Here is a 27,565-nt window from a genome sequence, read left to right as displayed (position 1 = left end):
AACTTATACAGTTTGATCAGCTCTGCTCTTGGGCCCTGCCCAGACCCGAAAATTCGATTGTATTCTCTCTGTTCTTGCACCATGCCCATCCCCACGGCATTGGACCTTTAGTAACTGACCTGATGGGGCAGCACAGGCTGGTCCATTGCAGTTTTGCCCGACATCCCCACTTGCACTGCTCAGCACCACTGCTGTTGTGATGTCATCTGTGTACTTATCTCACTGCTCCTGGCTCAGCTTAATGAAGCCACGATACTGCTCCTCTGAGCCCTCTCCTTGCATGAAAGAGCATGTTGCCTGTTTCTACATTCCCTCACTCAACTGGTCAGGGCTGTGGGAGAGAACCCTACTGTTCTTTGTGGCTGGAATTGTTGTTCTATATCCCACTGCCCCATCTCAGCACATCTGCCCGTAGCATTTCAGAAACAAACGTCACCTTGGAAAAGTTTCATTCCTCAGCCTGCAGCTAGATGTCTCTCTTGGGCAGCACAAGCACAATGCAGCGAAGGGAGCATGTCAAAGGAAGAGCTTAGATGGAATCCCTGAATGTTGACTGGCTTCAAACGTAAGAACATGCAGGAGGTACCTCTCCATACCACATACATGCCTAGATGAAATGGGCCAGGCCTGCCCCATGCAGCCCACCAATTTCACAAGAGCTGCACGAAGGGTCGTTTAGGACAGAATTTGCCCCAAAGTGTGAATGGAAAGAGTCATTCTCCCTCTGGCTTCTGTGGAATTTAAGCATATGCCCAAGTGCTAGGCTGAACAGGGGTTGGTTTAGACATGTGCTTAAAGCCAAGCATGTTTTTAAATGCTTTGCTGAATTGGGGCCTAAATGCTGCTGCATCATTCACATATTTGTAATGTTAAGAATACCATGCTTTTATCAAGAGTACTGCATCAGAAGATCTCAAAACACTTGACAGAGGGCATCGCTCTCCTGATGAAGGGGAAACTGAGGCACAGACAGTTGACATGACTTGCCCAGGGTCACCCAGCAGGCCACTGGTAAAGCCAGGAATAGCACCCAGTTCTGAGTCCCAATCCTGCCTGTGCACTATGCCAGACTGCCTCTTCTTGCACGCTGGGGTCCTGGAAGATACAAATAATTAATACTGTAATCTTAAGTATTTTATTAAATGACTATCATTCTATTTAATATTTATGAATATTTTAACACAAGGGCCCTGTTTCTGCTGTTTCCCCACCTTTCATAGCAGAATTACCCTCGGGGCTCTGGTGTTTTGTGTTTGATAAAGGAGTCCAGATATCTCCGGCTAACTGTGGTTCATCTTAGCAAACAGCCTTTATGGAAAAGTCCTGCAGCCATGACAAGGAAATGATACAGTTTTCTAAATATTTTTGAACCATCCTGCAAAATTTCAGAGACACTTCTATACTTTGGAATTCTATAAGGGAGTTTGTGAAACCATATAAAAGGAGGTGATATTAATTTATGGTCTGTAGATTTTTTTTAAGAGTAATTTTGTATTACATTTTCTGTACAACTCATCTGTTTTTCCCCTGCATCTTGATTGACAGTTGATTTTGAAAAGTGCCATTTAACTATATAATGCTGTAGCATCTACCAGCCTGACCCCAAACTGGGTCCCCCCTATGCAAGGCACTGCACAGATACGTAGTAAGAGATAATCCTTGCCATGAAGAGTTTATGACTTAAATAGACAGGAGTAGAAGAGGAAAAACCTCAAGTGACTTGCCCAAGATTGCATAATACGTCAGTGACATAGCAGAGAATAGAACAGAACCTAGGTCTCTTGACTGCTAGGCTAGAGACCTATCCACTAACCACAGTGCCTCTTACTGAAATGTTGACTATTATTAATTTATCAGTGGAAAATACAGTAAGACCCTACAATTCCATTTGTGTAACTTACATATTTTCATGCTATGTTGTTAAAGTCAGTGTTATTCTTTAACTATGTAGTAGTGTCTTGGCTCTTGTACTGTTTCATCTTGTTGTGTAGGTGGGGTAAGAGAGAAATCATTTTTCCTTTTAACGTGGATCAAAACACACCGGCCTGCCAGTCTGCCAGTTCTCCTCCTATGAATGTCTGCAGCAGCTCTGCTGCAGCCTATTGATTTCGTGCCTTATTGTCTGAATGGTGCCCCAAGAGGATTGGCACCCCATTGCACTTGGCCCTATACAAATACATCAAGTAACTCAGCATGACCTAAGGGATAGTGCCCTGGACTGGGACTCAGTAGATCTGTGTTCTGTTCTTGATTCTGTCACTAGCCTGACAGGTGACCTTGGGCAAGTTTCTGTGCCTCAGTTTCCCCAGCTATAAAATGGGGATAATGATACTATGACTTCCATTGCAAAGTACTCTGTGATTTACTGAGGACAAGAGCTCGGCATTATTGCTATCTTCAAATGAATACACAAGTGCAATTTTGTCTGCTTCCATAGTCACTCAGTAGTGGTTTTGTGGAGGAAGGCTTGATTTGGGGTTGGTTTTTAGAGGTGGATCTTGTTTAGATCAAGACAGAAATCAGCTTGCATTTCAGCGCCATGTAGCTCATGCTCTTGGTCTGGGGCTGGGACTCACAGCAGATCTGTTTAGTGAATTAGACTCAGCCCGTGTAATCATATCAGCATCTACAGTTCTTCTACAGCTGCTTAGCCCCCTTTGCCTGTGGGCAGAGTATGCGGAGAGAATGTCTCGGTGCATTGCTCATATCATGTGTGCCGCTAATCTTGTTTTGCTGGTGTCTGAGCAGTGCTGTCAAGTAGGGCTCTTACTACTTTGAAGCACAGTAGAGCCACTTTTAGTCTGTGCAAAGCAGGCAGCTTAGAAAGGGCCCAGCGCTGAAACGAATTGGCTGTGACCTGCCGCAGCCAGGTCTTTTTTTCACTGTTTGTTTGCAGAGTCAGTGTGGTCCTTTTAAAAACAAAGGCTTTAAAACAAATCGGTCTCTCCTACCCAGCCCTTGTGAGCCTCAGTACAGCCCTAGCCACATATGGATCCAAGCTTTCTTAGAGCTGGAGGGAATTAAGATTCACCTCTGTCCCCCAATGACAAATCACTGCATGCACAGCTAGCAGCTGTCATGGGCAACCCTACAATAACAAGCCAGCGGGTGCCGCACCCGTGCTTGTGAGTGACCCTACAATAACAAACCAGCGTGCACATCTCTGCAGCGTGCACAGCGCCCGCACCATCAACAACCCTCCGGTAACTCCAGTGCTCAAATGCAACCCTACAACAACAAACCAGTGTGTGCAGGTGCTGGAGGTCAGGAGGGGCAAATTGCAGTAAGGAAACGGGATTGTAAACAGCGAAGGAAATTGTTCCTGTAAAAAACATGCCAAATGGCTGGAGCGAAGCTTTGAACACAGTGCAGTGCAATGCCAACTGGATGTGCTGACCTGCTGGTGGTTCTACCATTAGATGAGGGCTGCTGTTGAGCTGGAGTTAGGGATGATGCTGTGGGCAGCAGAGCTGCTCTGCAGTGCCCCCTTCAGGGCCATGCTTGGTACTGCAGCCGTTCCCTGCCTTAGTTTGGCCAGCTGCTTGGGGCAGGGTGGCCCATGACATAAGGTTGGTATCGGTCTCTCACCAGAACAGCCACTCAGGAGCCATCTAGTTGTAGCACTTAGGCCCAGATCCGGGCCATGCCCTGCATTGGCCCCTAGGAGCTGCTCCTCCGTCCAGCCCAGCTCTGCCCCTGAGCCAAAGCAGGGAAGCTTTATTAACTGCCCTGCTGGGTTTTGATGGGTCAGTGGTTCCTCTTGGTTTGTTTTAGGCCTCTGGAGAACTGTCTCATTGGTCACCTGGTCTGAGTGGATTTTCCTTGGGCAGGGAGCGTCGGGGCGCTGTTGCCACCAGTAGGGGTCAGAGGAAGCCAGATAAACCCCACCCAGGGCAATAGAATAGTGAGCAGGCAGGAGGGCTAGGAATAATGTGGGATTCCCAGGAGTGGGGAGCCAGGAGTGGGGCAGGTAGCGAACCACCAGGACTGGCTTCTTCCTTCCTCCACTAGGCCTGAGCTCCGAGTCCTGACTGCTGGCAAGTCTTGCAGTGGGACACGCAGGGAGGAGCGGGGTGCACTCTGCCTTGGAGTGAGGCGGTTCTAAGGGATTTCTGTGCTGGGGGAAACGCAGAGGAGCTGCTAGTGATTCTAGCAGGCTTGGACTCTCCTGGAGTGGAAGGATTTGGAGAATAAACAGCCCTGGTAACCTGCACACTTATGTTTATAATGACACTCCACAGTGGCCATCTAGCAGGGCAGCTGCGGGGAAGCAGAGGGCCATTCAGTTTTGGGTGCAGTGTTGGAACAAGGGCAGAAGCTTTACCCCTCCTGCCCTGCTTTGATGATATTCCTTTCTACCTCTGTTTAGAATATGCCGAACGTTCGCGATCACGACGCCTCAGTGTATCTTCGTCTCCAAGGCGATGCCCTGTCCGTGGGCGGATATGAGTCAAATCCAATATTCTGGGAGGAGGTGAGTGGTGCTGAGAGGTTTTCATAGGAAATAAAGCATGTTACCAGGAAAACCGTTTTGACAAAGTAGGCACTGAAATGAACTCCTTAGCTCTCTTGTTTATGTGCCAGAATGCATGAAATGAAGACACTTATCATTAAGACAGAGCTGGATTCAGCAGGACTCGGAGGGAGAGGGGATTTGACAGCTTCTGTTGTTTGGATCTGGCTTAGCTCTAGACCAGAACCAAACCTGCTTGAAGAAACGTATGCCCCATGAGCAAGAATGGGAGAGGAAGGACCGTCTAGGGGTTGTGGCACTAGCCTGGGACTTGGGAGATCACAGTTCAATTCTCTGCTTTGCTATAGGTTCTTGTCTCTGACGTTGGCCAAGCCACATGAGGCATGTCTTCACTTCAGTTTATTAGCTTGGGCCTCAGGTGTAGCCTCTAAAACCATTCTCAAAGTACAAAAATGTCACCATGTCCTCCTTCCTTCTCTTCACAGAGTGGCATGTTTGAGAATGAAATCACCAGATCATTGTTTATTTCACAGTAGCAGCCAGGCCCTACTTGAGATCAGGACCCCATTGTGCTGTTCACCAGTAGTATGGGATAGTGCCTGCTCGAAGAGCTCATGTGCCAGGTAGACCTGGCAAAGGTTGAGTGACAGAAAGTACTATTATGCCGGCTTTGCAGAGTGGAATTAGAGGCTTAAAGAAATTAAGTGACTTCCCCAGAGTCACATAGGAAGAGACAGGGATAGCTCAGTGGTTTGAGCATTGGCTTGCTAAATGAGGGGGCTATTTAGGGATCTGGGGTAAAAATCTGTCTGGGGACTGGTCCTGCTTTGAGCAGGGTGTTAGACTAGATGACCTCCTGAGGTCCCTTCCAATTCTATGTTGGAATCTATGAAGAAATTGAACCTAGAATTCCTGAGTCCTGCCACTCTTTCTCCTACATCAAATGGTGCCAAGTGAGTTCTTTACTGGCAGTCGTGACTGGAAATTGACTGTCCAGCTATGACATAGTCCTGTAACGTGAGTCTTGGTTAGATTTTTCTCCCTCTCTGCAATGGGAGACAGGCTTCCAAACGAACAAATGAAAATCTTTCCAGGATTAAAGTTGAAGGTGATAGTAAATGACTGTGGCTTGTGATGAACTTTTTCTTCAACCTTCCCAGCCCTCATTTCCTGTCCTGTATCCTGCTGATGGGGTGTTCCATTTTCACAGTAACTGGCTGGGGAGTTTAATGTGTCAATTACTATAGGAGTTAATGGGCTTGTCTTTCAAGGAAAAATGAGGTATTCTTTCTTGTGTTTTACCCTAAGACAAAGTGGACAGTGATCTCGAATGAGCCCATACGCAAGTGGTTCTAGTGAGGCATCACAGTTCCTCTCCTTGGCTGGACAGCTTAGCAGATAACGTCCTATGAAACCAAAGTTTCCAAAGCAGCTTCTAATTTTGGGTGCACTGGTTTTCAGGGAGCCTTAATCAATGTGAAAACTCCCATTGACTTCAACAGGGCTCGTTGTTCACCTCCGGGGGCTGTTTTCCAGAAGCGCTGAGCCCCCTCAGTTCCTCTTGATTTCAGTGGGCAATGAAGATACTCAGCACCTTACAGGAAGCAGCTGCTAAGCAGCTGTCAGAATGGGGTGTTTGTATAAAATAAACCTCTTCTGTCACTTAACTTCTGTGTACCTCGGCTCCTGTTTCCCCTCAGGTATCTGAGAAATTTGCCTTTGGCCTCTTTGATCTGGACTGGGATGTGTTCATGCAGCATATTGAAGGTGCAATAAACAGAGTCCCGGTGCTGGAGAAAACTGGAATTAAATCCACTGTCTGTGGTCCAGGTAATATTTTGACAGTGCATTCCACATGCCATCAATACAGCTTTGTTCCTTGATGAGTCTGTACTGATTTTTTTTCTATGTATTCTCCTAGTTTGGAGCTTGCAATGATTATATTTATATTCAGGGTTAGTATGAATCAGTCTCTCTTGCTTTCTCCTACCCACCCACGCAAGGAGACAAATTGGGAATGGATAAAATGTCTGTCTTCCTTGGTTTTTCCTTAAAGACACACACGCGCACACTCACAAAACAGATGGAACAAGGACCTGGACCAACCCCCATGGAAATCAACAGAAAGGCTCCCGTTGACTTCAGTAGGCTTTGGATCAGACCCTGTAAATAAGCAGAAAGCCCGAAAACATGCTGAGATAAGGGTGGGAAATGGCTCTATAGATCACTGCTTGCCATGATCATCCAGTGCATTGATCAAATCTTTTTTCCCCCAAAGCCTGTTCCCCTGTGTACTGTTGCAGTTACCCCTTGTTTTTCTCAAGCGGTGGGGTTCTAGATTGCCAGGGATGGAATGGAAAACTTTCCTTCAACGTGCTCAAAGGCAGGCGAGAATTTGGCACATCCTTGGAGCTGCTCAGCTTCAAACCGCTAGTGGGAGCGCTTATTAGAGCTAATATCAACTTGATTAACCTACCTTGGCACTAGAAGCTGGAGCAAAGCTGATCTCGCTCTGTCCTGGCATGATGGATATTGTGCTTCTCGCACATGTCTGTTCTGGAAAGCTCACAGATCTGCTTGTAATGATTTTGGGCATGTAAGTCTCAAGGTGGGTGGAGCAGCGGGGACAGGGGAGCCCCAGAATTTCAGTGTTGTCTTGGTCTGACCATCCTCTCAGCATCTTTGTCCGAGGGCCCCTGGGACGTCACAGATGTCCCGTGCCCTCAAGGTTCCCATTGCAGATTCTGTCCTCCTGGCTGAGGAGGTTTTGTTAGGCTGTACACACAGCATCTCAGGCTGCTTGAATTTCTCAGAAGCCCTGTAACGGATATAGCATTTCTAAACTCCACACCAGTCCCATTGAGCCTTGTGGAAATACAAATGCAGTGGAGTGGGGAAGTGCTAAGCATGACCTGTGAAGCAGAACTGGCAAATACACGTGAACGCCAAAGGGACCTCTGTCTGGAGGCTCTTGTTTGTACCCGCTTGTTCTTTGAAGGAAATAAGCCCGTTGGAATACAGGATTGGATGCAATGATATCCTATTCCTGAAGGTGGCGGCAGAAGTCTTGTATATGGAAAAAAATAGCCCAGGAGTTTTGTTATACTTCAGTGGGTTATTTCCCGCCTCATTCTCTAGGAAACACTGCTCAGTGGTTTTGATGCTAAAAGTCTGCAGCCAAACGAATCCCAGAGAAAGTGAATACAGCCAGGCAGTAATGTCATTTACGTTTACTGCTAATTTTGCTGCAACTGGATTTGAAGGCCAGATTTTCAGATATTGGCGTCTGCTTTTTGCAGATGTAAAGTTATTTTGCTCCCTCAGCTCTGGTAACTTACTGCAGAAGTCCAGGTCTCTGATTAGTGGTCACAAACCAGGAAAAGGGTTGTCTAGGACACAGATCCTGCCAGGTGGTGAGCTGCTTTGACTCTCTTTGCACATCACCTTGCATGACTTTTCCACATTGCAGCTGCAAAAGTGGGACCTATTTATGCCTTCAAATCTAGGGGTGTGAGTAAGATGGGGAGGGGAATTTGGGTGCTTTACCTGGAAGCACGGTAACCATTGCCAGGAGGTATTGAGCTATTTTAATTCCAGGCCCAATAGAAGAATAGTCCCCAAGATGGAACTTTCCATGTGTTTCGGAACAATGCCTGAGGCAGTGTACCTCCAGGCTCAGTCAGATCCAACCTCCCAGCTGTTTTCAATCATTGTCGGGGAACCCTTTGCCACACTGAGATTAAGGGATACCCTGACACAACACTAGCTGGCAATACAGATTCCCAATTGGGAGTCATCAGCAGAGAGGATAAAGGAAAAATCGCAGGTCCTGGGACCTGGGATACAAGAGTAAAGGGTTAAAAGAGACTCTAGAACCTCAGTAAGGAAAATAAGAATGCAGGGAGGAAACCGCTAAACATTTAGGGTACATCTACACTAAGAGCTAGGGTTGAGATTCCCCTGCCATGTACACGTGTTCATGCTAAAGCCCTTTGAGCTGGTGTATGACTAGCTGTGTAGCCACGGTAACAGAGGCACAGCTGAGCTGTGCTGGCTACAAATCTTCCTGAATCTGGTGGGTCTATACGTGGCATGGCTGAGCCGTACCTCCACTGCTGCTACCCATGCTACTGTGGCTACACTGCTGTTTACACTCGCACTATCTCAATGAGAGCTACCACGAAAGCGTGCACACGAGCAGTGGAACCACCCCCTAGGCTCATAGTGTAGACACAGCCACGCACACATCTCTTTCCTTGCTGCTCGTTTCACGGCTCTGCATTGCACCCCTGCATGGGTGTGCCAGCAGGGGTCTCTTAATGCTCTGGGGCCTAGAGAAAATGGTCATGATACTTAGGGCCAGGTTTTTCAAAGGCACCTAAAGATGGAGATAGGAAATCAATGGAGTTGGGCACCTAGGTGCTTTTGAAAATCCTACTAGGCACCTGTCTACCTCTTTAGGTACCTAAATGCCTTTGGAAATCAGCAGCCTAAGTGCTTTTCATCTGTAGATCGCAAAGCAGTGTTATCATCTCAATTTTTAGAGATGGGGAAACTGAGGCACAGAGGTGTGATGTCTTGCCAAGGGTCCCACAGCAAGTCAGTGGCAGAGTCATGGGGTAGCGCAGCGCTCTCCCAACATTTAGCCCAAACTCCTTGCACTAGACTACAGCAGCTCCTACAGATTAAGGGGTTTGGATTGAAGGTTTCTGCTCTCTGAGCATCATTGTATCCGTGGGTATGAGCTGGCAATACTAAATATTCAGCAGGGACTGTGATGGCTGGTGTCTGCCTTGCAGAAAATGGGCGTTGAGATGTGTATGGGACCAATAGCCCAGGGTCCAAATGCATGTGTCTAGAGGTCCAAATAACGTATCTAGGCTCGTGGCCAGACCAGGACCAACTTCCCAAAGTCAGGGGTTTTAAACGAAGGCTTTAGAAAAGGCTTTGCACAACCAAGGTTTGGAGACCTATACAGAGAGCACGTTTCCTGATAGCATCCTCCTCTCTCCCCAAAGATTCAGCCAGCTGTGACTTTTCAGAACACTTTGACAGTGTCCTAAGGGGGTGACTTAATTCAATACAGCTGGGCCAGCCCATCTTCCCTGGTCGTCCCTGCAGCATGCATAGTTGGTCTGTCTTCTAGTCAGCAAGAGAGCTAGCCATATTCCTGCCCCCAAGCCCTGGATGGAGACCTATATACCTGTGCCCTACTCTTCACTGTATATCAGACTTTTAGGTGGCTTTTTACCTCTGCTCTCCGTGGTTCAAATCTAACCTTGTACAAATTAAAATGAGTTTGCTCTTGGTCCAGTTCATAGCAGATCTGTTCTCATCAGGAGATTGCTCTGCCTTGGGAACATGTCCATGAGGGGCTGCTCAGTTTCTTCAGAATTTGAGCTTTTATTTTTTAAAAAAAGAAGTTTAAAGCTCTTGTGGCTGCAAACTTTTTTAGGTGCCAGGGTATGGAACCAGATGAAGCACTATCCTTTTTACGGTGCAGGCACCCTGAAACAATAGCCCTAAGAGGCATTATAGCTATCTGATGTTCACTCTGAAACCTAGTGACAACGCTTTAAAATGTCAACGTTGAGGGCTATTTTATTGCTGATCTTTTTGGTGGAAATATCCATATGGCATGCTTAGGCAGCGTGACTGGATTCTTTAGACATTAGGGATAGAAAAGATCTACCAGATCTGTAAATCCAGCACCACTGGCAGTTCTAGGACTGGTGTCTGCATGGCTTATATAAAAGGGTATTGACTCTGAAATGAGATACAGTGCAGTGCTTATAGGAGTCTGAGGAATAGCTTATGAGGTTCCATTTCAAGACTGCTGTGCATTTACTGGAGAAGCCTGCACCATAAAGACCTGCTCTCATTTCACTGAAGTATTTAAAAGGAAAAACCCTCCAGTCCCACAGGGACAGAGCTGCACAGTTGCTCGAAGGGAAAGTAGGACACATCTCTTGCTCTTAACCAGATAAAACATGATGTTTACAAGGTAGATGCCTTGGCCCTGGGAAGTGCAGCTTTGATTAAATCAGGGTGTAAGTACAGCTCTCAGTCTCCACTGAGAAGCCAGGTCTCCAGCAGGAAGCCAACTTTTTTTTATATACAGTATTTGTAGCACAATAAATGTGATTTCTAAAGGCTCAGTGATCCTTTCCCCCCCACCCCCAGCACTCTGGATTTAAACGTGCATGTATTTTATCTGTGAAAGCCAAGTCACGGTGGGTTTGGAACGCATAAACAAATGGCAAAAGCATGTTGTTTGCGCTGCGCAGTAAATCTTTTATAAAAGAAACGCTTGTCCCCTTTATAGTTTTGCAACCCAACTTGCTTCCTGGGGGCGGGGGACAAATCCCCATTAATGGCAAAAATAGAGTTCAAGGACATAACAAGCCAGTTTGCAAAAGGTGGCATGGGATTTACAGGGCGGGTTGGGATCTGGTTTCAGTGGGAGAGCACTGTCCAAATGCTGTTAGAACAGAGAGCACAAGCATAGTCCAGTTAACCAGACTTCTGTATTCCAGAAACTTTTTATCAACTACAAGGGGCATCCTCCACATAGGAACGGTTCCATGCCATCTAGGGCCTCATCCTTGTCATGCCGATCACTGTGGATAGCTGGAACTTACTAGTAGTCGTAAGGATAAAATTCAGCTTCCCCTGTTCCAGATTCACAGGCCTTAATTTGCATTATGTTGCAGTTGTGTGGAGCCCAGTGCCCAGTCATGAACCATTTTTTGCCAAAATTGTCAATTCATTGAAACCGAAACTGTTCACGTAACAGGGTCGATTTCAATGACTGTCCCGACTTGAAAATTTGGAGATGGAAAAGGGTTTTGAAATTGGTGAAACAGGATATCCTGACGCTTTTGAAAGAGAGAGATTCATTTTTTTTAGTCAAAATGATTTGTCGTTCAAAACGTTCATAAATTTAGACTAAAAGATGGTTTTCAAAAAATGAAATTGAAATGAGGCATTTTCAAAGTGATTGAAGCAGAAGGTTTTAATTGATCTCAACCAACAAACGTAGGGATTTTGGGTTCATGACATTTTGTGAGATTTCAACTTTTCAGCCCAGTTCGGGACAGGAAAATGTTTGAATATCTAAAATTTCATTGGGACCGAGAAACCGGTTTTCCACCACTCTAGCTGGAGTTAAGGTTACTACAGTGTTGTATCAAGCCGGCAAGGTGCTAACAAGCTTCAACAGGACTTTATTTTTACAGTGGAAACCCCGTTACCAAGCAGTTGCTGGGCACTCTGTAACTCTCACTCAGCCTCCTCCACTCCTCCCGCCTCCTTCCTGTTTCCCGTCCTTTCAGACTCCCAACAGCCAGTGCTCCCAGTTCTAATAATTACAAGCACATCTAAACACCACATAACTTGGGCAATAACTGCCTACCTTTATGTCCTGGATATCAGCACCAAGTTCACCCAACAAAGACCACAGTGGTTTAAAAGCAGACGACTTGCTTTTACCCTGTCCTGCTTCCATCAAACATTCATCTCCTATTTATTTTTTTCTCCCGGCTGCCTCTCCACAGCTTGGTTAGGCTTTTGGTGCAGGAGGCATAGAATGTCCTAAATATTTATGCTGATGATCTGATAAATTCCCTCTGCAGTGCAATGTGTTAGGTTACCAAGCCACATTTGTCTTTCCACTCTGCCAATGGATGGTTATATCCCATATTGTACGCAGGGTAACTGCAGACCTTGCGTACCAAACAAGACCATTCCTTTACAGGCATCCTGTGTTTTGGAGAGTAGGGGCTTTGAGTTCATATTTCTTATCAGTTATTTTTATTGCAGTTGAGCAGAACCAAGAACAAGACAGACAAATCTAGGGATGAACATCTAAGACTCAATTTGCTTGATTTACCAGTATGATTGTTCTTTCTAAGTATATCAGAGGGATAAATATTAGGGAGGGAGAGGAATTATTTAAGCTTAGTACCAATGTGGACACAAGAACAAATGGATATAAACTGGACACTAGGAAGTTTAGTCTTGAAATTAGACGAAGGTTTCTAAGAGAAGTGAAGTTCTGGAACAGCCTTCCAAGGGGAGTAGTGGGAGCAAAAGAAGTATCTGGCTTTAAGACTAAGCTTGATAAGTTTATGGAGGGGATGGTATGATGGGATAGCCTAATTTTGGTAATTCATTTGACAATTGGTATTTGATTATCAGCAGGTAAGTATGCCCAGTGGTCTGTGATGGGATGTTAGATGGGGTGGGATCTGAGTTACTACAGAGAATTCTTTCCTGGGTGCTGACTGGTGAGTCTTGCCCACATGCTCAGGGTTTAACTGGTCACCATATTTGGGGTCGGGAAGGAATTTTCCTCCAGGGCAGACTGGCAGAGGCACTGGAGGTTTTTCACCTTCCTCTGCAGCATGGGGCACGGGTCACTTTCTGGAGGATTCTCTGCAGCTTGAGGTCTTCAAACTACAATTTGAGGACTTCAATAACTCAGACATAGGCTAAGGGTTTGCTACAGGGGTGGATGGGTGAGATTGTGTGGCCTGCGTTGTGCAGGAGGTCAGACTAGATGATCATAATGGTCCCTTCTGACCTTAAAGTCTATGAGTCTTTAATAATGGAATCTTTGCACATCATGGCTTATCCTTTAGCTCACCCTGTAGAGCATCTGCTTGGCAAGCCATGGGCCTAGGTTCTAATTCCACCTTCAGATTTCTCCCCATTAATCCCCTGATTTATAATCTGGCCTGTTTGCTCAGTGAAATGTGGGTGTCTGGTGACCTGCTCTGTTGAAGACGAAAACTTTGTTCTAAATGGTTGTGTAGAAGTTAGAGGTGAGTTGGAGCCACAAAAGCCAGGTCCAGATCTGGATTCAAAACCACCCCCAGAGCTCAGTTGTGGCCAGATACTATTTCAGGCTTGGCTTGAGCAGAAGTAGAAAAAGCAAGAGGAAGAGAAGCTTCAGCATGAATATCTCGGTCTGCAGTCATTCCTCCTTTAGCTGTAGTCTCATCAGATCTCCCAGGCTAGGCACAGATCAGTACTGGATCAGAGCTGCTTATTGAGAAGAAATCAGCTTTGAACCAACCCCCTCAATCTCTTGTTAGGAGGCAAAACAAAGAACCTGACCATATTGATCCTGTAGTTTCATGGAGCCATGACTACCTCCCAGTTGGGAAGGCCACATTTTGCCTGCTATGTTTTACAGTTGGCTGCAGTATTCCTGGGCTTTCCCAATCTCAAACTGTTGAGTGCAGTTGCCGTGCAACACTGAACGACTGACATGTCTTGCTCCAGAGATGGCTTGATTTCAGTTTTGGAGATAGCAAATTCTGCTCGCAGGCTGGGGTTTACATCACCTGTGAAAGCTGGGGCCCAAATCCTATTGCAGTTAAACAGAAGCTGCATGCCTAAGCCCCTTCAAATCCCCAGTTCTGGGATCCTTCCAAATGAAAGGCCCTGTCTGCATATGCTAAGATGCACATCAGACTGTGTGCTCTTCGAGGCACAGGCTATCTCTGTGTGGGTTTGTACAGGGACTCTAGACCGACACACTAATAATAAGAATACCATATAATTTATTATTATTTATGTATCTGTATTGTGTAGTGTCTAGGAGCCACAGTCCTGGACTAGGACCCCCTTGTGATAGCTGCAGTACAGACACAGAACAAAGAGATGGTCCCTGCCCTGAAGAGCTTATTCATTGGTTCTTCCCAAATCCCTTCTCCTTTCTCTTGAGTGCGAGAGAGAAGAACTTCAACCAGCTGGAAATTGTGGACCAAAAAAGTCCCAAGGGGTCAAAAACGGGATTGGACGCCCCAATGGATGGACAAATGGAGTCAGAAAACTGTCAGACAGAGGTTTAAAAAAACCCGTGGAGGTTTTTTTTCTCCACCCAACATAGTGTTTGTGTTTCTTAAGAGTTCTGATTGACAGCCCTATCTGGAGCGGGACTTGACAGAATGAGACATCGTTAACACAGGAGCCCTGGGCATCTGTTCAGCTGAAATCCATTATGTTAATGAAGAAGTATTTATCTGAAATTCATGAAGCATACCAAGAGAAACAGATTAGGATAAAAAGAAAATAACAATAACATTAACCTGGCCCGGCCCTCAAAAAGATGACTAATGGAGCAACACGGCTCTCTTGCATTGGGTGGGATTTAGCCAGGAATGACAACTGTTTAAAATAATAATTTAGGAGGAATTAATAACTCCTGGAGCATTTGCTGATTTAGTTAGATCAGAGGATTCACCTCACTTTACAAAGGGCCTTTTTATGTTTACAGATTCCGGTTCAGGGTGTTCCACTCCCATGCAGCCAATGGCCTTGCTTTCAAAAGCCTGGTTCCAGGAATGTGCTGTGAAAGAGGAATTGTTCAGGAAAGCATCAAGGAGATGGGGGAGGGGAGATTAACCAGGAACGATGGGATACGGTAAAGAAAGGGAACAATGAAGTCTAACTATCAGGGAAACTCTACAGAGGCTGAACCTTTTGCAACTGGGCAATAGTGGGTCTCCCATTGAGGCAACACAAGCTCAGTCACTTTGGATGTGAACTTGGCTGGTCAAGCTGCTAGGAAAATATCCAGGAGGGAAGAGTCCTCCATCGGCTGTGGCATGGATTGAGCCTGTGGTCTGATCTAATCCATAGACCAATGGTCAAAATGGTCTTCCCCATCTCTGCCTTCTGAGATTGCCTCTGCACCTCCAACTCTTTGGAGAAGCTTGCCAAGGTTCTGCTGAAGGTTCTGGTGGAAAGGTGAACTGGAAGGATTTCTGGGCAAAGCTGGGGGCTTAGCACCTCCCACAGAGACAAAATGCACTAGGTAGCCTTCGAGTAAGGAAATCTCCCACCAAACTCTAGCATGGCTGAGGTTTGGCTTTAGCGCAAGACAGGCCTTTCACTGAATGAAAGGGTCTGTTGTTTCCTGATCTGCGATTTCCCCCTATTGCCCCCAGACAAACACTGAAATAGGCTGTAACATTAGATTTTTGTTGCCACACCAGCTAGAGTGATTTTGGTTTCATCAAACTGTATCTGGGGAAGGAACATTCTGGAAAAGTCCCTGTCTCTCCTGGTACCTGTCAGTCTCCACCAATTGTTATCCTGCCTCATCTCTGTTCACAGAGCCTGATCCAAAGCCAACCACAGTCAATGGGAATCTTTCGACTGACCTGACTGGACTTTGGATCAGGCGCTTATGGCGTATGCTCATTACCATAGTAACTGAGTGCTATTTGGCTTTGATCCCTGCTCATTTATGCCCCTGTTCAAAGGGACAGCAGCAATTTCTTCTACATCACGAGATGTCCAAGTAAGAGAGACACTTGAGGTGATGTTTTCAAGATCACTCCGTGTTGGTCTAACTCTGTTCTCACTGACTCCAGCAGGAGCAGAGAACACTTGAAAGCCCCACTCTGGAAATGCGTGACCTATCTCTGAAATGCGTGGGGAACACGTGGCTGGTAAGGGCTGTATTGATGGGTTGTGTCATCTTTTCTGCATTCTAGAATCGTTTACTGCAGACCATAAACCCCTCATGGGGGAAGCGCCAGAAGTCAGAGGCTTTTTCCTTGGCTGTGGCTTCAACAGTGCAGGTAAGACAAGACCTAAAAAAAGGTTGAAGTTTCTTTCTTTTATCTAGAGCAAAACCCCATCAACTTCATGGAGTGGGAAGATTGGGCTCAGGAGAAGGTTATCCCGGCTGGAGACATAAGGGGCTCCCCATCTTGTCCTCATGTCATAAACAATCCCTGGGTCAAACTGTGGGTGTTTTAAATGCACATCAGGCTCAAAATTGATTTCTTGACTCCGCTTACAGTCCTCTCCTCCTTGTCTTTTTGCTCAGGGATGATGCTCGGAGGTGGCTGTGGGAAGGAACTGGCCCACTGGATAATTCACGGGCGTCCCGAAAAGGATATGTACGGCTATGATATCAGGCTAGTAGCTACCCCAACCCTGAATCTTTCCCCCTGTTCTGGCTAGATATCGCAGGTCAGTTCTGAAGGAGACTGCAGTGTAGGAGGAGTGTTTTGTTCTGCTTTGCTTCTTGGCAAGAGCTGGGATTGCTGAGGTGGCTGTGTATCCAGCCCCATTGAGCTGGGGTGGAAACATTTCATATTATTACTTATCTTACGATAGCACTCAACCAAAAGGAAGGCTTTGTGGTGGTAGGCACTGAATGCGCACATCAAGAGAAGGGGTGCCTGAACCACCGAGCTCTCCATCTATCTCAGGGAGACCAGAGGTTAAAGGGATCTTACGTGGCTTGCCAAGATTGCACGCAGCCGATGGCGGCAGAGCAGGGAATTGAGCCCTTGTCTTCTGAATGCCAGTTTCAGGGCTTTAGTGCTTCTGCTCAAGGATGGCCTTGTGGTTAAAATACTTAGGAGAGTGGTGGTCATTATTAGAGAGGCTCCATAGTCGAAAAGCTCAGATCCAGATACCCATTTTTAAAGTTTTTATGGTCAGACTTGACAAAGCCTTGGCTGGGATGATTTAGTTGGGGATTGGTCCTGTTTTGGGCAAGGGGTTGGACTAGAGCAGGGTTTCTCAAACAGGAGTCGCCGCTTGTGTAGGGAAAGCCCCTGGTGGGCCGGGCCGGTGGGTTTACCTGCCCCATCCATAGGTCCAGCCGATCACGGCTCCCACTGGCCGCGGATCGCTGCTCCAGGCCAATGGGAGCTACACAAGCGGTGACCCCTGTTTGAGAAACCCTGGACTAGATGACCTCCTGAGGTCCCTTCCAACCCTGATATTCTGAGATTAGTAGTAGGGGTGTTTGAAATAGTATGGGCAGCCTGCAGACATTCAAAAATGAGATGTTTTTTAAAATGATTTTTAGGGTTCTTTTCCTTTGTGCCATGGTTTGTGAGGATGCATTGGGGTCACGTCTTCGAGTTTTGCTCTGCAAACGTGAGCGAACCAGAAACTGTTCTAAATAAAAAGACAGCTCCGTTTCTCATGTGTGTATGTGGCTGCTGGAACTGGGGTTTTCATGATGCCACCCTTATGCCGCGAGACTCTCAAAACAAGCACAAGCCTTGGCAACACTGTTGAAATCCCACCCCTAACTGGGTCAAGTTTTTGCAAGTAGCCCCATTAGTATCTTTTTAATGGAGCAAACCAAAGCCCCCATCCCAAGCACCTCCTAATGTAAGGGTGTTTGGAACCTCTCTTCTGAACTTGGTGGCCTGAGCCCAGGTCTAGCCAAGCGGGAGTGTTAGGCCTGTGACCAGGTGCCCATAGAGAGTGTGATCCTCTCCCAGCCAAGAAGCAATGTACTGTGCATTGCTCTGCCTTGTGCCCAATGTTGGTGGGAGGGGGTGTTAACTGTGCAAGGGAGGATGGGCTGTCATGGATTTGCTGATCTTTCTGTTGTGTCAGTAATTGCTGAAAGTGCTGTATTCCCTCTGGCCAAAGGTTTCTATTGGAGGCCCGTGGGGGAGGGGGGATTGGACTCATTTTCAGTTACTCAAAGTAAAGAAAGAGTTTTTGAAAAGATAAAGCCTGCATAAGGTGATTTCCTCAGCCTGGCTTCAAGTCAGTTTCTTCCCAGCACCCTCGCATCCCCTACGTGTTTATTCAGGTGGAAAGCAACATGGCAGGTCAGGCAGAGACCTTCCCTAGCAGAGCTATAAATAGAGAGGTGGGGGGGGTGGGATCAGAGGACTCAGCTGGGCTAGTCCTTGCTTGTGGACCAGCAGGCTGTGGATTGAATTCCCCTGGCTGCATCGGTTGATGGGTCTGGGCTCTGGGGTCTGCACTAATGCTTAAGCGGTCTGGCTTGGAGAAGGTGGGGAGGAATGTAGAGCTCACAGAAGCCAGAAATTCTTTTTAACATGCTCAAGTCCCAGACACAGCATGTCGCGTCACGAGACAGCACAGTCTAACTGACGGACTGGGCAGTTCAGGTAATTAGATGTCTGACTGGCATCAAGTGCACCTGGAAAATTGCAGGGGCAAAGTAAGAGACACGATGGAAGCTCCTTTCAAACGCTCGTCTTACTGCACTTGATTGAGGTGCAAGGGAAATGGAGACTATGCATCTGGGTGAATGAATGGGAGCTGCTCTCCAAGATGCTGCTGGGTGCCCAAGCTGGGCCTGTTTTTATGAGGTAGTTTTGCTTACACTGGCTTGTACTGAAAACTGAGTGTCTGTGGGCTGACAAGGCTGTGCACAGGGCCAGTCTCTCAGCAGCTGCCCCGTCTCTCTGAAGAGCTGGAATTAATTACACTGGATAGCTTTAATGAATTTACATGTTGGATTTATCTCATTTCCCCCATTGCGTTTTCATGCAAACAGCTTCCATCAGACACCAGGAGATTGCAGTGATGAGAGAAGACAGGGTAATTATATCTGGGTTTGTTGTTCAATTAGTGCAGTGCCTAATCCTCTAAGTTAATAATCAAGGTGGCGATTTCAATTGGAGAAAGATTATCTTCCCCCCACAGCAGGACATGGGCCATGAGGTTTTGAATGCGCTGATGCTGGCTCTGTAATGGGTTTTTCGTTTTCAATTATACTTTATTGGGTTTGTTGTTTTATAGGCATGATGATGAAAAAAGCTGTCAGATGTGAGCTTTAAAAGTCACATCGCAACAAAAGGCAGACCCAGCACAGACCCACTGGGCCAGGCTAGTTCCATGGAAAGGAACAGTTCATCTTACTGTTAGCAAGGGACAGCAGAAAAATACAGTGTTTGACCTTCCTGCTCTGAGCTCTGCAGCTGGTGCCTCTTTGGGAAATACGCTGCTCACAGATGATGGAGACCATTAATCTGGGAAAGAACCTGCTGCAATATTATAAGGGGCGCTGGGCACATACGAAAAGCCGTGTGGAGTTTGTAATCCAGATCTGAGCTTTGCAGTTTTGTCTCATCTCTGTAAACTGCAACTGAGAGTCTCGAATTTAATGAAGGGATTTGGGTTGTCCAGACAGCTATTACAATCTCCCCCTCCATGTCTAATAATGATCACGCCATCTTAGCATGCACACAGCATCAAGCACAGAAGCTTTCAGCTTGACAGATCCGAAAGCCCTTTAAAAACATGTTGATCAAAATATGTGACTTCATGTAACTCCATTTGATGGAGTTACACCAAGGGTGAATTTGCCTCTCACGTGTGCCTATGTATGTATCTATCACTTCACCCACCACTGACAGACAGCCACCTCTGGCTGGAATGTGGCAGCTGCTGAACATTTCACAGCATGTGAAGAATACCAGTACCAGCTGAAACTGCCAGGGGAGCAGAACATAGTTTTCCAAACAGGGATCTGGGCAGGGCAAAGGCTTGGTATGGAGCTTCTTATAGCTCCTATGCGTAATGGATTTTCTAGCCTCCAGGTTGGTTTGTGTCTCTGCCAGATGGCAAGTCAGACCCCAGCCCATTTGTTGGTTTGTGGTTCCCAGAGTTATGAACCCAGTGTCAATCCTTGCTGGGGTTTTTTTTTTAATTATTTTTATACACCTCTTTAAATAGCTCCCTTTTCCACATATTTAAATATTTATTCTTCCAAATGCTCACTTGTAAATATTTCATCTGCTGGCAGTTGCTGCTCTTGCTTCTGTCAGATGTTCACTGCCCTGGTACATGGGGTGATGCTCCAAGAAGAGGGCTGGTGGGTGAGCGATAACACAGGAAGTGATGCATGCTAATATACCAGACAACTGTGGCTTTTGAGGCCCCAATCCCAGCCCTCCAAGCAAGACCAGGTCCCAGAGAGCTGACCTGCCTGACGCCCATGATTATTATTTGAAAGGCTCTTTGCCAGTGGGTTTCCTTTCCGGCCTATGAGTCTGCATAGCCTCTGGGGCTCCCGTTCCTAAGTCTCTGTGCTGAGTCTAACTGCTGATGAATGCAGGTGATAAGTGGAGGGTGGTGATGGGTATGAGCTACAAAACTAGACCTAAGCTTCCCCAAATACAAAGATGTTTAGTCTATTACACAGCAGGACAAAAGGACAGTTGCAAAGTATTGGATCCAGATCCCAACTGTCCTGAAATCCAGGGGAATTCAGCTCTGGGGTATCCCCCAGCAGTAATCATAGGACTGGAAGAGACCTCGAGAGGTCATCTAGTCCAGTCCCCTGCATTCATGGCAGGACTGAGTATTGTCTAGACCAGGAGTCAACAACCTTTCAGAAGTGGTGGGCCAAGTCTTCATTTATTCACTGTAATTTAAGTTTTCATGTGCCAGTAATACATTTTAACATTTTTAGGTCTCTTTCTATAAATCTATAATATATAACTGAATTATTATTGTATGTAAAGTAAATAAGGTTTTAAAATGCTTAAGAAGCTTCATTTAAAATTAAATTAAAATGCAGAACCCTCCGGACTGGTGGCCAGGACCTGGGCAGTGTGAGTGCCACTGAAAATCAGCTTGCGTGCCACCTTCGGCACCTGTGCCATAGGTTGCCTACCCCTGATCTAGACCATCCCTGACAGGCGTTTGTCTAACCTGCTCTTAAAAGTCTCGAATGATGGAGATACCACAACCTCCCTAGGCAATTTATTCCAGTGCTTAACCACTCTGACAGTTAGGAAGTTTTTCCTAATGTCCAACCTAAACCTCCCTTGCTGCAATTTAATCCCATTGTTTCTTCTCCTATCCTCAGAGGTTAAGAAGAACAATTCTTCTCCCTCCTTCTTGTAACAACCTTTTATGTACTTAAAAACTATTATGTCCCCTCTCAGTCTTCTCTTCTCCAGACAAAACAAACCCAATTTTCTCAGTCTTCTCTCATGTTTTCTAGACCTTGAATCATTTTTGTTGCTCTTCTCTGGACTTTCTCCAATTTGTCCACATTTTTCCTGAAATGTGGCACCCAGAACTGAACACAATACTCCAGCTGAGGCCTAATCAGCATAGAGTAGAGTGGAAGAAAAAGCCACATGAAAGGGCTGCACATGTTAGCATCCCCTTCCCCACCCCTCTCGCCACACCAGAGGCCTTGTAGCAGAGTGACAATCTCTTCAAACCCTGGCATTAACCTCAATGGAGAGTTGGGGAGATACGGCTTCCCCATTAGTCCCTTCAAAAATTCTATTGCTGGCAAGAGGCGGGGAAAGAGAAGGTCAAACCTTTTGTTTAAAAAGACCCCAAAGCCTTTTTTCTGTTGCAGTTGTGGTCTGATCTGCTGTTTTCTAAGCGCCCCCCATCCCCTGTGCATGAAAAAAAATGGGGGTGGGGGAGGAGAGCTTAAAACATGGTTTGAAAAGGCCCTATAAATGATACTCTGTCTTGCCTTTTGCCTGATGTCTGCCCTCCCCCCTTCTCCAGACCTGGGGGCTTTGGGCTGGATGGGAGCCAACTGCAGTTTTGCAAGACATGCTCCCCAGCTAGCCAGAGACAATGGATGGGAAAGGTGCCATCGGTAAAAGACTAGGAAGTTATTGTCGGTGAGTTATAGGTCTCTGTTAACAATAATAATATGAGCACGTGCTGAAGTAGCACATTCCTTCAAGGAGCTTTTCGGTTTGAGAGATGGAAATTATGTCCAACAAATTTCAAATGCTTTGGGTTTTATGTCTATTTCAGTCTGGAAAGAACTGGATGAAAAATGTAAAGAATATTCATGGCTCGTTCCTTTTTCATTTGCAGGCCAGCTCGACTTGCTGAAGGCTGAGCAGAACTTAACCTGAAATATCCTGCTCTCCCCTCCTCGAGACATATCCTGCCCCCAGTTTGCTAGTATAAATCTGCTTAAATCAGAGCTGCAGAATTTGGTCCATGTGGCATAAAAAGCATCCAGCTCAGGGAACAGTACAGCTTGGTCACATATGGTGTGAGTGGGTTCTGCTGTGGTCCATTGTCTCACATAGTCTGTTTCTTACATTTGCTTTGATAAAGAACAAATGAGAATTCTTAGGCTCCATCTCACCTTTTAATCTGCAGAGACTTTAAAGGGAGGCACAGACCCAAAGAACCAAATTCAGGATCTCGGTTTCTTCACTAGAGATCCACAGTTAATCTAATGAAGGCAATGGTGCTATGGGAGGCAGTGTGTCCCAGTACACAGCGCTCTGGACTGGGACTCAGGAGACCTGGGTCCTATTCCCAGCTCTGTCACTGCCCTGCTGAGTGACTACATGTCAAATCACATCCCTGCTCTGTGCCTCAGTTTCTCCTCTGGAAAAATTAAGATATTTACCATTTTTTAACAGACTGTTTGTGAGACCTCTACAGCCAAAGCACTGTATATTAAACACTGCAATAGATTTAGACCAGTGTAACAGAGTTAAATATGGCTATAAAAAAAGATTGAAACAAACCATATTTACCCTATTGCATGAGTAGGGTCAGAGTCTAGGACCTTCAGTACCTAAAGCAGGAATTCCTTTAGCTGACAGGACGAGGAGTAGCTGAACCTTCAAACAACCAGCTATTAGAGGCACACACCACACATTTTACAAGTGCGTCACTGAAGCATTGAGGCCTCTCATACACGGATGCGTTAGTCAATGCCAATTATGGCCCGGTTTCGCTGAGCACTGACGCGTGTTCACATATCCTGCGTGGTTCGGGCTGCGCGATGTGATGGTGGTGGGTCTTTCTTGTCATCAGAGAGAGAGCTGGAAAGTGTCTTCTTCCAGGGTCAGTCATATTTTCCCCCTCTCTGCTCCTGCTTCATGTCACTAGTTCCAGGCATCCTCCCCCAGAAATGAAGGCAGTGTGGCAGCATGAAGGGGACACTGTGGGAAGGCCAGGACTGAAGTAACAGGGGTGCAATGGGGCAGAGTCAAGGAGCAATGGCAAAGCTGAGGGAGTGTGTGTGTGACAGAAAAGCAGGGAGCTTTGCAGGCCAAGCTAAAGCTGTGTGTGCCCGGGCGCTGGGCTAGCGTGCAACAGATCACGGCAGGCTGAGGGGAGTGGCAGAGCTGTGTGAGTGCCTGGGCGCTGGGCTAGCATGTGACAGATCATGGCAGGCTGAGGGGTGTGGAGAGCTGTGTGAGTGCCTGGGCACTGGACTAGCATGCGACAGGTCACGGCAAGCTGAGGGAAGTGGCACAGCTGTGGGTGAGCGGCGTGTATGGTACCCCTACCTCGTGGCCTGATAATCAGCTGTGCAGGCCCCGGGAGGTGGCTAATAGTTATGGTGCAATCTGCTCTGTGCCCACGCCCTTTTGATCCTTTCCCTCACATTCCCTCTGCCCAGCCTGCCCCTGACTCCCTACTCCAGGGAACTGGGAGCAGGGCCAGCCAGGGAGGTGCCTGCACAGCCGGTATTTTCAGGGGCCCGCCTTGTCTGTTTAGACTGCAGGCTCTTTGACTATGTGTGCGTACAGCACCTAGCACAAAGGGGCTGTGAATTCAGCTGCAGACTCCAGGGGCTGCTCTAATGCAAGTAACAATGGCTTTTTCCCTTTGCTATAAGGTCATGTGGCCCTCAGAGCATGGGCTGGGAGCTTTGCGTCTGAAGTCGCCTTCTCTCTGCCTTTCAGGAGGTTTCACCGCTCTCTCACCGCCAACAACCGCTGGATCCGAGAGCGAAGCCATGAGTCATACGCCAAGAACTATTCAGTCGTCTTCCCCTACGACGAGCCGCTGGCCGGGCGCAACATGAGGAGGGACCCCCTGCACGAGGTCAGTGCCCAAACCCCTGGGAAATGCTGGCTTGAGGGCATGGGGGAGCAAGGCACCCAGCTGCCACTGGTAGCTACATGAAATCTAAGCAAGGCTTGTCCATGAGCACGTGCCCACTCACCAAACGTTGCAGGGGCAATGGCCGGGCCTGCCCTTCAGCCCCCAGAAAAGCAGCTGCTTATTTGGCCACAAGGTGAACCACTGAGCAATGCAAAAGGCTACCCTTGCTGCCTCCTCCTGGCTCAGAAAGTGCCAGACTGCAGACAGGGCCGAAGTCTGGGGGCCTGATCCATTGCTAGTGTGACTGGGCACCACTCCCTGGAAATCAAAGGCACTGTGCCCAAATACACCAGTGGTGAACTGGGCCCTGGGGTCTCCTGCATGGCTAGCGCAAAGCGGCGTCACGGGGTCACAGTGTCCTGTTGATGGAGCTGCTCAGCGTGATTGCAGGTCTCCTGTTCCCACCGCAGCAGCTGAGCCCCTGTGTGATGATGGGTCTCTTTAAAAACCAGCCCAGCTGAGTGACGTGTGGCGATGGCAGTGTGGGTGGACGACACTTTCAAGCAGATGGCACTGTATTAATAGCCAACTACGGCCTGTCAGTTTCCAGGGATCTGTTACCCAGCTGTCACTGCCCAACTCCGAATCCCTCAGAAAGGCTGGGCTGGTGTGGCTAGAGCGAACCTGTTTGGTGGCAAGAAACCTCAGGAGGGAGGGTTTCTAAAGGGGAGCTCAAAAGCTGCCATTGGCTTTGTATCTCTTCTCGATCCCACGCCTGGTACTGGGCTGATGCCGAACTGTTCCTAGAGACACGTACCGGGCAGACTTGAGGGGAATTGAGGAGAAGGGATACAGGACCTTAGAAATGTGGAGACGGACCTTTGAATAGTGAGCGCTTTCCTGGGATTGCACCAGGTCCCTGCCTCGTTGGAAAAGGTTTTGCAGGTGCCCTTGGCAGCTGGTTGGTCTCTGATGCCTACTGCTCTTTAGTTTTCTGGCGGGGCGAGCTCTCTGAGTGGATAGAGTCTGGACCACTAGCTTCTCTTCCTGCCTTTGCTGCTGACCTCCTATGCCATCTTGAACCAATCCCATCAGGCCAAAATTTTCAAATTTGGGGTCTTAAAAAAGAGGCCTGATTTTTCAAAGATGCTTTGCACATGCAGCACTCACAATTACCATGTCTCAGCACCACCAAAACCACCTGCTTGCAGCCAGGGGACCAGGTTCTGATCTCATTTATGCTGCCGTAAATCTGAAGTAACTCCATTTACCTTTGCACCAGTGTGAACAAGATCAGAATCGGAAACCAAGTTTCCTGAGCCAGTTTCAGCTGGTTGTTAATTCTGACCCCTCCATTTACCACCTCCTCCCCGCACTGTATTGCAGAGCCTTGAGGAGCAATACAGAAATTCCCTCACACGCACAGCCCCCTCTGCTGTCAACAGCTCAGTTGTTTTCTGTCACTGAGAATGCAATTTTGTTTTAATAGCATGTCTAATACGTGGTGCCCATTTGACTGACAACCTGGTATTTATACACTAAGTGCCAAAACATGGGTGTGTTTTATAAATAGACGTGGATCATTTCTAAAATATTCAACACTAAATGTTCTTTTTGAACATCAACACAAAACAAAAATATCATGATGGTTCACCTAATTACTGTGAGGCAAGACTTTTTTGGAGGGGGGAATGGGGAAGAAATGAAAAAGGGGGCGTATGAATATTAAATCAGAATATTATTTTTACTACTTTAAAAATTTATGTTGGGGAAAAATCTGGCCCTTGTGCTTATCGTCATTCAGTTACCAATCAACACAATATAACCCAAACTTTGGCACTGTGCGTATGGAGCCTGTGGAACTCCTCGCTACAAGATATTGTTATATTATTACTTCACTGCATTCAGGTCGTTGGTGTGCAGAGATCATTGCCTATCATCCTGACCAATACTGTCTCGTTGTTTCCTTTCCTTATACCTGATCCATCTGTCTTTTTTTTGCCCCACGTTCATAGGAGCTTCTCCAACAAGGCTGTGTGTACCAGGAGAGACATGGCTGGGAGAGACCTGGCTGGTTTAATCCGCGGGGCGCAGCTCCGGTAAGCACGGCAGCATTTCTCATGCTAAAACCATGGGGCAGAGCCCTGGAAACCTGTTAAATGGCATACGGAGGCCTGCGATGGGACCCGAGGAGAGGCTTTTGGTGCGTGTGTGTGTGCACACGTGTGCAATGGGCGTGAAATGCTCCAACAGCCAAACCTCAAATCTGAACTCTTTCCTGTTTCAGGAAGGGGCAGGAGAAGAGGGAGCATCTGAAATCTGCTTTCTGGATTGGAACTTGCACCTGCAGTCCGATCCAACATGGCAAATGGGCTGGTTCTCAGGTGTAGTTTGAATGTGGTGGAAATCTCATCAGAATAGCTTGCAAACCCAAACCCACCTACTGGTCCCGCCACCCCAGCCCTTTCCCTGATATTTCACTGTCGATTATTTTCCTCCATTGTCCTTTTCTCCTCCCCTCTTTGTTGTCAGGTTTTGGATTACGACTACTATGGTGCTTATAACCAAAAGCCCCATGGCTCCTACCTCTATAACCAACTGCTAGGGGATGAATACACCTTTGATTTCCCACCTCATCACAACATTGTGAGTAGAAAATGCTGGCTAGTCAATTGGCTCCTTCTCTGGATCATTCTGCTCCATAATTTTATCATGGGGCAGCAAAAGGCCAACTGAGCTGCTTGTTGCGGTCTTGTGGGGTTGTAAGGAATTGGGAAGAGGGACTTTGTCTTACTTTTAACTTGGTGAGGCAACAAGGATAACTGCAGAGCTGTATAAAGTGCTTAATAAACATCAGAATTTTTCAGGCTGGAATTCACTCCAGCCCCCTGGATTCAATAGTACCTGGGCGTTGTGCTTTGCAATGGGGGTGAATTTCTACTGCTCAGTTCATTGTGAAAATGGAGTCGAATGTTGTGTTGGGGCCCGTATGCACAGTGCATGACTTTCAAGGCACTTACAACCAGGTTATTTTCAAGCCATCATTTTTCAACCACGTTCATTGCATTTCCTCTTTGAGAGATGAGTCTCGAGCAGGAGGGCGAGTCTTGAGAAGAACCCTTTGCGGAGGGAGAGCAGAACCATTGGTCTTAAAACCACACACATGTACCACGTAGACTGGGGTGGGGTTAGAGCAATGAGACCAGGAGCCACACCATTATTCCTGGTGTTGGTTTTGCAAAACCCAGCTGGCGAGGTTTGGAAAAACTGTGTCCAATCCCTGCTTTACCCATCTTTATTGAAAAATGCCTCCAAACACCTTCATTACATGCTTGGAACCTCAAAATAAATAAATGGCCAAATGGAATTTTATTGTTGCTCTCCTAAATGAAAGAGTTGCTTTTGGGTTGAGCACACGCATGGAAAGGACTTGAATTTTTTTTTCCCTAGCAAGTTTATAAGCTCCACAAAACAGGTATTTAAAGTGGAGAGTCCTCC

General features: G+C 46.9%; 1 protein-coding gene across 2 annotated transcripts in view; it reads left to right on the top strand.

Moving 5' to 3' along the window:
* Positions 1 to 27,565, top strand: part of SARDH (sarcosine dehydrogenase) — an 86,629-nt gene that overhangs the window by 9,563 nt on the left and 49,501 nt on the right. Inside the window, exons 7-13 of one of the 2 annotated variants that reach the window (XM_030535944.1) lie at positions 4,370 to 4,474; positions 6,175 to 6,304; positions 15,985 to 16,071; positions 16,323 to 16,413; positions 23,926 to 24,067; positions 26,083 to 26,166; positions 26,600 to 26,713. In XM_030535944.1, the coding sequence (XP_030391804.1) occupies positions 4,370 to 4,474; positions 6,175 to 6,304; positions 15,985 to 16,071; positions 16,323 to 16,413; positions 23,926 to 24,067; positions 26,083 to 26,166; positions 26,600 to 26,713 (753 nt within the window). The remainder of the gene's footprint in view (positions 1 to 4,369; positions 4,475 to 6,174; positions 6,305 to 15,984; positions 16,072 to 16,322; positions 16,414 to 23,925; positions 24,068 to 26,082; positions 26,167 to 26,599; positions 26,714 to 27,565) is intronic. The other variant, XM_030535945.1, reaches the window with a different exon arrangement.

This window comes from Gopherus evgoodei, chromosome 16 (genome assembly GCF_007399415.2).
Source record: "Gopherus evgoodei ecotype Sinaloan lineage chromosome 16, rGopEvg1_v1.p, whole genome shotgun sequence".
Classification (NCBI taxonomy): domain Eukaryota; kingdom Metazoa; phylum Chordata; order Testudines; family Testudinidae; genus Gopherus; species Gopherus evgoodei.
Note: the sequence above shows the minus strand (reverse complement) of the source record. Positions and strands in the feature narration are given on the sequence as shown.